A 13877-nucleotide genomic window follows, 5' to 3' on the forward strand; every position below is an offset into this window, starting at 1 on the left:
CATTCCACCATTTCTCAACTGGTCCATTTCTGTTCTCTCTTCATCCAGAGTCAAGCTTAGCTCTGTTGATTAAGTTCAGTTTAGAACCTGATCACTAGAAAAAGCAGGCTAAACTAAGTACAGGCATTGCTCTTGCATTCTTAAAGATGACAAATAGTCTGTTACTTCCTTGGGTATTACTGGGCAATGGGATTAAAGACCTAAAGGAAGGGTGCCTGGCTCGCTCAGTCAGGAGAGCAAGTTACTCTTGGTCTCTGGGTCCTGAGTTGACCCCATGTGCAAGGTAGAGTTTACTTAAAAAAAAAAAAAAATCAAAATGTGAAGAATCAAACATTCTTATGTCCTAAGACATATAATCAGCCCAGAGAAACCTGCCAATGTCTTGAAGCTTCCATTAAAATATGCAACTTGGGGGCACCTGGGTGGCTCAGTGGTTGAGCATCTGCCTTTAGCTCGGGCTGTGATCCCAGGGTCCTGGGATCGAGACCCGCATTAGGCTCCTCATGGGAACCTGCTTCTCTCTCCACCTATGTCTCTGCCTCTTTCTGTCTCTCATGAATAAATAAATAAAAATCTTAAAAAAAAAAAGGCAATTCTGTAGTAATATCCTATTACTGAGACAAAAAAAGTCTAACGACTAGGGGCCACATGTTTTTGTACATGAGACCTATTTTTTTTCATGAGACCTAATTTTTGAAAAATACCAAGATTAACTCAAAAGTTGAAAGTAGAAATCACTGTGCACCATTCTGCCATGTGTTAAATGTTCAGTTACATACTGTTATGGAAATGGCATTTATTTGTTTTCCTCTTCTCTAGTACATAATATAAGCTATCTTATCTGGGGGTCTCATTAGCTAGAAAGTTCTGTTAAAATGGTTCTTCCATGATATTATAATCTGAAAGATTCAAAAATACCATCTGAATTATCAGAGAAGGATAAAATCATGTTTGAAACTTTTAAAACCTCTAACACAATAATTTCCTGTGTGGTAGTTCTCAGAGAACTGGTAAACTAAACTGGCACAGGTGACAATACCCTGTTAATGAGCAGTCTGGCATTTTCAGTTCTGTTAAAATGGTTCTTCCATGATATTATAATCTGAAAGATTCAAAAATACCATCTGAATTATCAGAGAAGGATAAAATCATGTTTGAAACTTTTATTTTTTTTTAATTTTTTTTTTTTTATGATAGTCATACAGAGAGAAAGAGAGAGAGGCAGAGACACAGGCAGAGGGAGAAGCAGGCTCCATGCACCGGGAGCCTGATGTGGGATTCGATCCCGGGTCTCCAGGATCGCGCCCTGGGCCAAAGGCAGGCGCCAAACCACTGCGCCACCCAGGGATCCCTGTTTGAAACTTTTAAAACCTCTAACACAATAATTTCCTGTGTGGTAGTTCTCAGAGAACTGGTAAACTAAACTGGCACAGGTGACAATACCCTGTTAATGAGCAGTCTGGCATTTTCAGGCTGCAGTATGAAACAATATAGGGGAATTTTTTTTAATTACATAGATGTAGAAAAAAATATCTTTTAAAAACCAAATTATTGGAGTGCCTGGCTGGTTCAGACAGTGGAGCATGAAACGCTTGATCTTGGGGTCATGAATTCAAGCCCCATGTTGGGCATAGAGCTTATTTAATTAAAAAAAAAGCCAAATTATCCATATTTGCATTGGCACAATATAATTTGTGTGTTGCTTACTAAAGACTTTTTGGTTTCTGAAAAAGTTAAATAGAATTACCTTAAGATCCAGCAACTCAGGATGCCTAAGTGGTTCTAGCGTCCAACTTTTGATGCGGGCTCAGGTCATGACCTCAGGGTCATGAGACTGCCTCAAGCTCCATGCTGGGCATGGAACCTGCTTAAGATTCTCTCTCCCTCTCCTCCACCCCCAAATCCCCTCCTTTCTCTTAAAAAAAAAAAAAAGGCAACTCAACTCCTAGGTATATACGCAAAAGAATTGAAAGCAGGGATTCGACAGATACTTATACTAATGTCCATAAGAGCATTATTCACAATAGCGAAAAAGGTGGAAACAACCTTAAAGGTCCATGAACAGATGAACGGACAAACAAAACATGGTATATGCATACAATGGAATATTATTTAGCCACAAATAGGAATGAATACATTTTACCACTTAGATGAGCCTTAAAAACAAGTGAAATATACCAGATGCACAGGACAAAATATTACAGGATTCCACTTATATGAAATATCTAGAATAAACAAATTCAGAGACAGAATATAGATTACAGGTTACCAGGAGCTGGGAAAGAAGGGTAATGGGACATTATTACTTAATGAGCAGTTTCTGTTTGGGGGCTGGAAAAGTTTTAGGAATAGTCAGTGGTTACTGCACATTATGAATGTAACTAATGCCGCTGAACTATACACTTAGAAATGGTTAAAACAGCATTTTGTTATATGCATTTTACCACAATAAAATAAAACAAAGACTTCTTTGCCCTCCTAGCCAAAAGGAATACAATTTTCTTTATTACTTGGCTGAAGCAACTAGAAATTTTACAAGACATGTAAAACAGCTATGATATAACATAAATTTGAACTCACTAAGTTTTCTCTAGGTTGTAACTTTAGAGATCTTGGAATTTTAGGGGTAATTTCCACTGGAGTTATTCTGACTACTGCATGCATTTCTATATTTAGTCTCTTTCTCAGGTCATCTGGAATCTGAAATTTAAAAATAAATAAAAATATAAATATGTGCAAAACTTGATTTAAAATATCCCACAGCATGTTGTTACTAACTTCTACGAATTCAGGTAAATTAATCGAAGTTATCAGGATTCAGAGTAACCAGATAGATATTCAGGCACTGCCGTATCACAAACATTTCAATTTTTCCCCTTCATTTCTTTTCACACCCTCTTCAGAATGAGATCCCTCGATTTTGATCTCTCAAGTGGAGCCTGCGTGAGTACTGGATGGCACCTGCATCCAGTATTGCCACTCCTCAGTGCCCACGGCTGCCTATCTTTAAAATGGACTGGGAAGTGTGGACCCCTTGCTCTCTTATATGCTCTCTATGCCTTTACCTGGCACTTCTTCACCCTGTCTTCACCCCATGGTTTCAAGGAAAAAGATGGTATTCCCACCAAATGGCAGAACCATTAATAGAAAAGAGAAGTCCTATCGAGTTCGGGTTTAGACATTTTTATTCTGAAGATGGAGCAGGATCTCCAAAAACTAAGGAGTCTAGAACTAACAGAAAATAATGAGCTGATGGGCCAGAATGTTAGAAAATGACATAAGCCAGAGAGATTAAAAATTTCTAAGCTGCCAGCACAGAGGTCATAGGTGAAACCATCAATAATAGGAATCTACAAAGGAGAACCCCTTCCTTTCCTATTTTTCCTCCCTGTCCTAATAATTTCCTCCGTTTATCACCATGAAGCCTCACTTCACAACGGCTCAAATTAAGTTCAAATAAAACAGACTGGTGACCACATAAAGTGTGCAGGAGTATCTGAGGCCAGGCTGGGGCAGTGGAGCACTTGCTTGCTGTGTCTCCCCCCCCCCCCCCCCCCCAGGCCCACGGTTACAGAGGCGGTGCAGCAGGCTACGCTGCTTTTGGGTACACTCCAATCCGGGGCCCACCTCACACTGCGGTCTCTCTCTATCCGGGCATTCCCCCCCCTCCCCGCCTCCTCCAGCGAGACCTTCCTCTGCTTTCAGGAACTGGGAAGCAAACCTCCTGCAGGTACTAAAGACGCCAGGCTTCGTAAGGCACCCACGCTAAGTGCCAACTTGAGTAGGCCCGCCCGGCTGTGAATCCCAGCTGTACTTCTTATGAAACCTCAGGCAAGTAAAATAACAAAAAAACAAAACACCTCAGGCAAGTAACCGTGAGCACCCTGGGCCTATTCCTGTCTAAGTTTACAGCTGTCCAAGTTTACTCAACCAGAAAACACGCAATCTTTACCCACACAAGGACTTTACCTTGCAATCAGGAATATGTCCCTGCATGGACTTTACTCTTTCTTAATATACTGACTTTCAAATTGTATATAAAATGTTATTCTAATTCATAATTTGGAGAATTTCAAGGATAATGAAATTACTTTCTCCCTAATAATCAATTTTATACTAACCCAGACTTTCCCAAGATGAAGAGCTTCTACAGTTTTGGTGTATTTTATGGCATTCTTCAATTCCTCAAGTCCATTCCAGATGACTTGTAGCACACAGGCCTTAGCTTCTTGACTGTAATCTGAGGTGCCTGGTTCTTGATCTAGTAGTTCTGGCATTGGCTTCTCTTTTTCAGGTGACAGGACATTTTGCTTTGTTTTACTTTGCTGTTGCTTTGGAGAAAGTATCTTAATTAGCTTTCCATAGGTCACAGTAAAGCTGGGCACCACATCAAAATATTCCTGGTCCCATGGAAATATGTGAACAGCATAGTGTTTGTGAAACTCTGAAGTTGCCGTTACATTATGCACACTAGGAGGCTGCGATTTGCACACTCTGAAAATATTGTCTAGAGGAACAACTTTGGACTGCATGTTTTTGAATGCATTCATTTCAGTTAAACCCCAGGACAGCTCCAGTTTCTTCTCAGACCCAAAAGAAAAAATGCTTCCTATCAGAGTCCATAAGCTTGGCATGGATGGTGAGTCAGCTGTAACCTCTGAATCTGTTTTATTAGACCCAGTAACTGTCAATCCTTTTTGGTCTTCTCCAAAATTATTAAATTTCCCATGTGCATCATCTGCTTTGGAAAATGTATTCTCCTTGGCTTGGCGGGTCTTTGGCAGAATAAGGAGTTTAGTGTCAGTTTCCAGCCTTCCATAGGCAGCAGTTGGCATTAGTGCAACTGGGTGGAAAACAAAGTTCATTAGTACATGCTCACCTCTGCTGTGGATTCAAGGCCATGGTGTAGAACACAATGGAAAATATAACAGCACCTACCAATTTGGATAAATATGTAAGTTTGTTGATCAACCCAAACAGGAAAAATGGCTTTTGGAAAAACTATTCGAATTTGATCCAGAAGATGCTGTTCAAGGGAAGTGGCATGCAGCTCCTATAACCAACAAACAAAAATATCTATTCACTTTACCTTTTGTCATTCCGTGTCTGGTAAGGAAATCACAATTCATTCTCAGAACTTGAACCAACTCAGAATATAGAACTTAGCTCAGACAAGAGAAATCTAAAGACACTGATATTTTGGTTCCCAGTTATGGGATGAGGAAGTCACAGGGATAAAAGGTACAGCATAGGAAATGTAGTCAATGGTATTGTGAGTGTTGTCTGGTGACAGTTGGCAGCTACACTTGTGGTGAGCACAGCATAAGGTATGGAGACAATTGAGTCACTATATTGTACAACCTGAAACTAATGTTACATTGTATATCAGCTATACTTCAACATAAACAACTGCACAGTAATAGTTTAACCTTAAATTGGGCTAGTTCTCATTGTGTTTTCTTTACCAGTATCTCCCAGTCATCTGCTGAGAGGGGTTCCACCTCAACCTGTTGACAGGATACCACATGGGAGCACAGCTTAAGAAACACCTAGAAAAAATAGAAAATATAAAACTACTTTTAAAAGATTTTTTTGTATCCCTAGGAAATAAGTTCTCTCTTTAGGTAAGCAGTTAAGTGTGAACAAGAAAGTATGTGTGCCTGCATGCATCGTGTAGATCTTCTTCGGACAAATATTAAGCACTTATTCTTAGCTAGGACTTGATATACTCAATATTTTAGAAAAAACCGTCTCACAACTAATTATAGAAAGAGGGAAAATATCCTAGCACAACATGTTTTTTAAAAAATAAAGATAAGGGGGATCCCTGGGTGGCTCAGCGGTTTAGCACCGCCTTCAGCCCGGGGCGTGATCCTGGAGTTTTCAGGATCGAGTCCCACGTCGGGCTCCCTGCATGGAGCCTGCCTCTCTCTCTCTCTCTGTGTCTCTCTCATGAATAAATAAATTTAAAATCTTAAAAAAAAATAAAGATAAGGAGTGCCTGGGTGGCTCAGTCAGTTAAGCGCCCAACTCTTGATCTCAGTTCAGGTCTTTTAATTTTTATTTTTTAAAGATTTTATTTATTAATGAGAGACACAGAGAGAGGGGCAGACATAGGTAGAGAGAGAAGTAGGCTCCTTGCAGGGAGCTCAATGCGGGACTCGATCCTGAACCTCAGGATCAAACCCTGATGCTCAACCAGTGAGCCACCCAGGCATTCTGTCAGTTCAGGTCTTGATCTCAGGGTCGTGAGTTTGGCTTGAATGGGGCTCCCTGCTGGGTGTGGAGCCTCCTTTAATAAATAAATAAATAAACAAACAAACCATTAACAAAAGAAATGTAATTTAAACATGTTAGAAGAAACAAGGTCATCAAATCATGGCTTGATCTAGTATACACATACTCTACTATTTCTAGAGGTTTTACTACTGTTAGTTTTATAACAAACCTCAAGCCATGGTGCTTCTAGAAAAGTAAAGAAAAAAAATGCAGAGACAGAGATCAGAGCCAGTTATTTAGGAATATAAACATTCACAACTGAAAGTAAGGTAAAGCAGATGTGCCCTCACTCCAGCCTGTCGATGTATGTGAAATTCTAGTGTGTGTCAGAAGCTGGAATCTACCATCTTACTTTCTTCTGCTTTTCTTTGGCATTTCTGGGGATTGAGGATTAAAATCCATAGCTACTGAGTATTAAATGCTCCAGTGAACCAGCCCTTCCCTCTCTGCTTTTGCGGACTGGAGCAGAATTTCCCCAAACGCCTCACCCTCAGTGAATCTCCCCTCGGCATCTCCCATGTGCCCCACGTGGGCAGCACAAAGCAGCTCCAGCCCACCAAGCAGCTCTAGCCCCAGGTGAGCTGGACCACTCTGTTCCTGTTCTTTGGGAAATAGTGCCTTCATGGTATTATTACAATGTACAGAGGATCTGCAGACACTCAGGTAAAAGCTCACTCTGAAGCAAACAGGCATTAAAAACACACAAGACTATTCAGAGGCTGATGACAACAGCAAGGTCGGCAACAGGAAGAGGGTGTTTCCCATGAGGAAACAGAGACAACAGAGCTTTAACTGGCTATGCAATCCTGGGCGAAATGTTGTCTGTCCCCAGGTTTGGACAGCAAGGCACAAAAGTTAGTGATGTCCAGGGTCGCTGTGGGACTGAAGTTTTAAGATTCTACCAGAGAGGGATCCCTGGGTGGCTCAGTGGTTGAGCATCTGCCTGCGGCTCAGGGCATGATCCCAAAGTCCTGGGATCGAGTCCCACGTCGGGCTCCTTACGGGGAACCTGCTTCTCCCTCTGCCTGTGTCTCTGCCTCTCTCTCTCTGTGTCTCTCAGGAATAAATAAAATCTTCAAAAAAATAATAAATAAATAAATAATAAAGATTCTACCAGAGATTTAGGGTAAGCAAAGGACTAATACTAGGCGTATGGAGTCTCATTAGTGGCCTATACTCATTATCAAAAACACGCATGAATAAAATTAGTCTGTGTTCAAAACAGTTAAAAAGATGAGACACTTTTTGCATACTATTGTGGGAAACTGGTAATAGAACGCATCTATCAAAATTTTAAATGCAGAGTCCCCAGACTCTGCAATTCAATTTGTATTATTTCATTCTATGTATATGTAGAGATGTTCAATCCGTATTGTTTGTGATATATGGAAATGTATCTCTGATATATCTTGTGGAGAAAAATGGCAGAAAATGTGTATGATCCCATTCTTTAAACCCTAAAAGTATACTGAGATCCCAACATACAATACACACTCGTTCTGAGGCTGGGGTTAGAGAAAGAGAAAAACATCTTTTTACTTTCAATTGTAAAATATTTGTAATGAATATGTATTACTTCTGTAATTAAAAATATTTAGAAGGGAATAAATTGGTGAATATAATAAAATGAAAACATAAATCTAAGTCCTTGGGGACACATGGGTGGCTCGGTTGGTTAAATGTCTGACTTCAGCTCTTGTCGTGATCCCAGGTCCTGGGATCAAGCCCTGCATTGGGCTCTCTGCTCTGCAAGGGGCCTGCTTCTCCCTCTCCCTTTGCCTGCTGCTCCCCCTGCCTGTTCTCTGTCAAATGAATAAATTTTAAAAATATTAAACAAAAATAAAGTATAAGCCTTCTAGCTTTGGGGATTTACAATCTAAGCATATTAAATTGATAGGCAAGACTAAAATAGAAAAATATTAACTCCTTTGTTGGATAGTTTTTTAAAAATCAAGTATGACCTTGGAAGATTAGAAGGTTTTGCAGAAACAAATGAAGTTCAATAACAGTAAGTAAAACTCAATAATTCATAAAGCAAAAATAATTGCATACAAACAGAATTAGGGAACCTGGAAAGTAAGTAAAATAGAACACAAAGTCAAATAGGGAGCAGACTAAAGATAATAAGTGAACAATAGCATATAGTTAACTTGAATATCCTGGACTGGTTATAGCAGCACAAAGTAAGGTGTCCTTTCATCTCCCTAAAAAAATTAATCTGAACTTTTTCTTTCCATTGCTGTGTTGTGTGACATTAGGAGAAAGTCACAGTCATCACATTTTGTACTCACCTGGTCCCCATTTGAAAGTCCAAGTTTCTGACCAACGTGTCTATTAATTTCAGCCACATTTTCGCCTTGATCACTAAAATGCCTGCCTTCCACCCAGCTCAGGAATGCAGGTTGGTGACCCCAGGCTACTTCTATAGCTTGATTCTATTTATTCAAAAAATAAGAAAGGAGGAGGGGAGAAGAAATTAGAAAGGAGGGATGAGAGTTTTTATCTTTTATGTGAATCCAGTAACGCATATAAACTATTACTGCAACCCACCCTACAAAAAGGGTTCTATGGACAGGTGATAGCTCTCTGTTGTGCACATCAGAGCATTTAAAAAGCTATAATCATTTTCAATACCCAAAGCTGTTGATGCTGTGGGTGGAATCCGTGTCCTTGTATTCTTATGATTGCATTACAAATTCATTCAACCATTCCAAAATTCAAAATGGCAATAGGTAGCCAAAGAATTTACTTACACTTTGAGCTATATATATGTGTATACATACATATATATATATATATATTTGAGTACTTATTCTGAATTAATGATTCAAAGAAGAAAACTGCACCAGAACATACCTCTGCAGTATTTTCTATAACAGTGAAAACAAAGATCTATTAATGGGGAAATTATTAAATAAGCTACAAATTTACTATTTTAGTAAAGCTATTTACCATTTAGAAATATACCATGATTAAAAATGTAATAGTATTTATTAGAGAATGTACACGGTAAAGCACAAAAATTACAAAAGCATAAAACAATTCCTGTTCCCAGAGTACTTACTGTTAATAGTTTATGTACACTTCCAGAAATTTTATATTAGATGAAGAGACAGGGGGAGGGGCAAGATGGCGGAGGAGTAGGGTCTCCAGGTCACTTGTCCTCAACAAATTACCTAGATAACCATCCAATCATCCTGAAAATCTACGAATTCGGCCTGAGATTTAAAGAGAGACCAGCTGGAACGCTACAGTGAGAAGAGTCCGCGCTTCTATCAAGGTAGGAAGACGGGGAAAAAGAAATAAAGAAACAAAAGGCCTCCGAGGGGGAGGGGCCCCGCGAGGAGCCGGGCTGAGGCCGGGGCGAGTGTCCCCAGGACAGGAGAGCCCCGTCCCGGAGGAGCAGGAGCTGCACCGACCTTCCCCGCGGAAAGGCCTCCCGGGGAATTGGAGCAGGATCCCCAGAAAGGCGGGGATGCCCTCGGGCTCCCGGGGACAGTGACAGAGGAACTGCGCCCCGGAGAGTGCGCCGAGCTCCCTAAGGGCTGCAGCGCTCGGCGGGCCCCGGAGCAGCTCGGAGGGGCTCGGGCGGCGGCTCCGCGGAGGGGGCTGCGCGGCTCCGGGAACAGCTCGGAGGGGCTCGGGCGGCGGCTCCGCGGAGGGGGCTGCGGGGCGGGAGCGCGAATCCAACAGCGCAGGCCCCGGAGCACAGGGCGCCGGGACACAGCCCAGGATCCGGCCTCCCCCCGGGACAGGCAGAGGCCGGGAGGACCCAGGACAGCGAGGACGCTCCTGCCTGGAACTGAGCAGATCAGCGGCCCCACCCGGGAGCCCCCAGGCCCTGCAGACGGAGAGCCCCGGAGCTACTGCGGAAGCTGACCCCAGGGTCCCAGAGCTGCCCCCGCCACTGTGGCTTCCTCCCGGGGCCTCACGGGGTGAACAACCCCCACTGAGCCCTGCACCAGGCAGGGGCAGAGCAGCTCCCCCAAGTGCTAACACCTGAGAGTCAGCACAGCAGGCCCCTCCCCCAGAAGACCAGCGAGACGGACCAGTTCCAAGGGAAGTCAAGGGACTTAAAGTATACAGAATCGGAAGATACTCCCCGTGGTTTTTGCTTTTGGTTTTTTTTGTTTTTGTTTTTGGTTTTTTTTGTGTGTTTTATTTTATTTTATTTTATTTTTTTTTATTTGTTTTGTTTTGTGCTTTTTTTTTTCTTTCTTTCTTCTTGATTTCTGATTGCTTACCCCGCCCCACCCCCCCTTTTTTTTCTTTTATCTCCTTTCTTTCTTTTTCTTTCTTTTTCTTCTCTTTTCCCCCCTTTTTTTTCTTCTTTCTCTTTTTTTCTTTTTCTCTTTTCTTTCCTTCTCTCTCTTTTTCTCCTTTTCCCAATACAACTTGTTTTTGGCCACTCTGCACTGAGCAAAATGACTAGAAGGAAAACCTCACCTCAAAAAAAAGAATCAGAAACAGCCCACTCTCCCACAGAGTTACAAAATATGGATTACAATTCAATGTCAGAAAGCCAATTCAGAAGCACTATTTTACAGCTACTGGTGGCTCTAGAAAAAACCATAAAGGACTCAAGAGACTTCATGACTGCAGAATTTAGATCCAATCAGACAGAAATTAAAAATCAATTAAATGAGATGCAATCCAAGCTAGAAGTCCTAACGACGAGGGTTAACGAGGTGGAAGAACGAGTGAGTGACATAGAAGACAAGTTGATGGCAAAGAGGGAAACTGAGGAAAAAAGAGACAAGCAATTAAAAGACCATGAGGATAGATTAAGGGAAATAAAGGACAGCCTGAGGAAGAAAAACTTACGTTTAATTGGGGTTCCTGAGGGCGCCGAAAGGGCCAGAGGGCCAGAATATGTATTTGAACAAATCATAGCTGAAAACTTTCCGAATCTGGGAAGGGAAACAGGCATTCAGATCCAGGAAATAGAGAGATCCCCCCCTAAAATCAACAAAAACCGTTCAACACCTCGACATTTAATAGTGAAGCTTGCAAATTCCAAAGATAAGGAGAAAATCCTTAAAGCAGCAAGAGAAAAAAAGTCCCTGACTTTTATGGGGAGGAATATTAGGGTAACAGCAGACCTCTCCACAGAGACCTGGCAGGCCAGAAAGGGCTGGCAGGATATATTCAGGGTCCTAAATGAAAAGAACATGCAACCAAGAATACTTTATCCAGCAAGGCTTTCATTCAAAATGGAAGGAGAGATAAAGAGCTTCCAAGACAGACAGCAACTGAAAGAGTATGTAACCTCCAAACCAGCTCTGCAAGAAATTTTAAGGGGGACTCTTAAAATTCCCCTTTAAGAAGAAGTTCAGTGGAACAATCCACAAAAACAAGGACTGAATAGATATGATGACACTAAACTCATATCTATCAGTAGTAACTCTGAACGTGAACGGGCTTAATGACCCCATCAAAAGGCGCAGGGTTTCAGACTGGATAAAAAAGCAGGACCCATCTATTTGCTGTCTACAAGAGACTCATTTTAGACAGAAGGACACCTACAACCTGAAAATAAGAGGTTGGAGAACCATTTACCATTCAAATGGTCCTCAAAAGAAAGCAGGGGTTGCCATCCTTATATCAGATAAATTAAAATTTACCCCGAAGACTATAGTGAGAGATGAAGAGGGACACTATCTCATACTCAAAGGATCTATCCAACAAGAGGACTTAACAATCCTCAATATATATGCCCCGAATGTGGGAGCTGCCAAATATTTAAACCAATTAATAACCAAACTGAAGAAATACCTTGATAATAATACACTTATACTTGGTGACTTCAATCTAGCTCTTTCTACCCTCGATAGGTCTTCTAAGCACAACATCTCCAAAGAAACGAAAGCTTTAAATGATACACTGGACCAGATGGATTTCACAGATATCTACAGAACTTTACATCCAAACTCAACTGAATACACATTCTTCTCAAGTGCACATGGAACTTTCTCCAGAATAGACCACATACTGGGTCACAAATCGGGTCTGAACCAATACCAAAAGATCGGGATAGTCCCCTGTATATTCTCAGACCATAATGCCTTGAAATTAGAACTTAATCACGACAAGAAGTATGGAAGGACCACAAACACGTGGAGGTTAAGGACCATCCTGCTAAAAGATGAAAAGGTCAACCAGGAAATTAAGGAAGAATTAAAAAGATTCATGGAAACTAATGAGAATGAAGATACAACCGTTCAAAATCTTTGGGATGCAGCAAAAGCAGTCCTGAGGGGGAAATACATCGCAATACAAGCATCCATTCAAAAACTGGAAAGATCTCAAATTCAAAAGCTCACCTTACACATAAAGGAACTAGAGAAAAAGCAACAAATAGACCCAACCCCCAGCAGAAGAAGACAGTTAATTAAAATTCGAGCAGAACTCAATGATATCGAGACCAAAAGAACTGTGGAACAGATCAACAGAACCAGGAGTTGGTTCTGTGAAAGAATTAATAAGATAGATAAACCATTAGCCAACCTTATTAAAAAGAAGAGAGAGAAGACTCAAATTAATAAAATCATGAATGAGAAAGGAGAGATCACTACCAACACCAAGGAAATACAAACGATTTTAAAAACATATTATGAACAGCTGTACGCCAATAAATTAGGAAATCTAGAAGAAATGGACGCATTCCTGGAAAGCCACAAACTACCAAAACTGGATCAGGAAGAAATAGAAAACCTGAACAGGCCAATAACCAGGGAGGAAATTGAAGCAGTCATCAAAAACCTCCCAAGACACAAGAGTCCAGGGCCAGATGGCTTCCCAGGGGAATTCTATCAAACGTTTAAAGAAGAAATCATACCTATTCTACTAAAGCTGTTTGGAAAGATAGAAAGAGATGGAGTACTTCCAAATTCGTTCTACGAGGCCAGCATCACCTTAATTCCGAAACCAGACAAAGACCCCACCAAAAAGGAGAATTACAGACCAATATCCCTGATGAACATGGATGCAAAAATTCTCAACAAGATACTAGCCAATAGGATCCAACAACACATTAAGAAAATTATTCACCATGACCAAGTAGGATTTATCCCTGGGACACAAGGCTGGTTCAACACTCGTAAAACCATCAATGTGATTCATCATATCAGCAAGAGAAAAACCAAGAACCATATGATCCTCTCATTAGATGCAGAGAAAGCATTTGACAAAATACAGCATCCATTCCTGATCAAAACCCTTCAGAGTGTTGGGATAGAGGGAACTATCCTCGACATCTTAAAAGCCATCTATGAAAAGCCCACAGCAAATATCATTCTCAATGGGGAAGCACTGGGAGCCTTTCCCCTAAGATCAGGAACAAGACAGGGATGTCCACTCTCACCACTGCTGTTCAACATAGTTCTGGAAGTCCTTGCCTCAGCAATCAGACAACAAAAAGACATTAAAGGCATTCAAATTGGCAAAGAAGAAGTCAAACTCTCCCTCTTCGCCGATGACATGATACTCTACATAGAAAACCCAAAAGCCTCCACCCCAAGATTGCTAGAACTCATACAGCAATTTGGTAGCGTGGCAGGATACAAAATCAATGCCCAGAAATCAATGGCATTTCTATA

The 13877-nt window shown here is 41.2% G+C and overlaps 1 protein-coding gene across 4 annotated transcripts in view; it reads right to left on the bottom strand.

Moving 5' to 3' along the window:
* Positions 1–13877, bottom strand: part of PEX1 (peroxisomal biogenesis factor 1) — a 54669-nt gene that overhangs the window by 35130 nt on the left and 5662 nt on the right. For all 4 annotated transcript variants that reach the window (XR_003235781.2, XM_026003757.2, XM_072764262.1 and 1 more), the window contains 5 exons: positions 8571–8714; positions 5466–5549; positions 4939–5053; positions 4122–4843; positions 2581–2700 (listed from right to left, as the gene is read on the bottom strand). Coding sequence is in view for 3 of the 4 variants with exons in the window: in XM_026003757.2 (XP_025859542.2) it covers positions 2581–2700; positions 4122–4843; positions 4939–5053; positions 5466–5549; positions 8571–8714 (1185 nt within the window). In the remaining variant the exon portion in view is untranslated. The remainder of the gene's footprint in view (positions 1–2580; positions 2701–4121; positions 4844–4938; positions 5054–5465; positions 5550–8570; positions 8715–13877) is intronic.

Source organism: Vulpes vulpes, chromosome 7 (genome assembly GCF_048418805.1).
Source record: "Vulpes vulpes isolate BD-2025 chromosome 7, VulVul3, whole genome shotgun sequence".
Lineage (NCBI taxonomy): Eukaryota > Metazoa > Chordata > Mammalia > Carnivora > Canidae > Vulpes > Vulpes vulpes.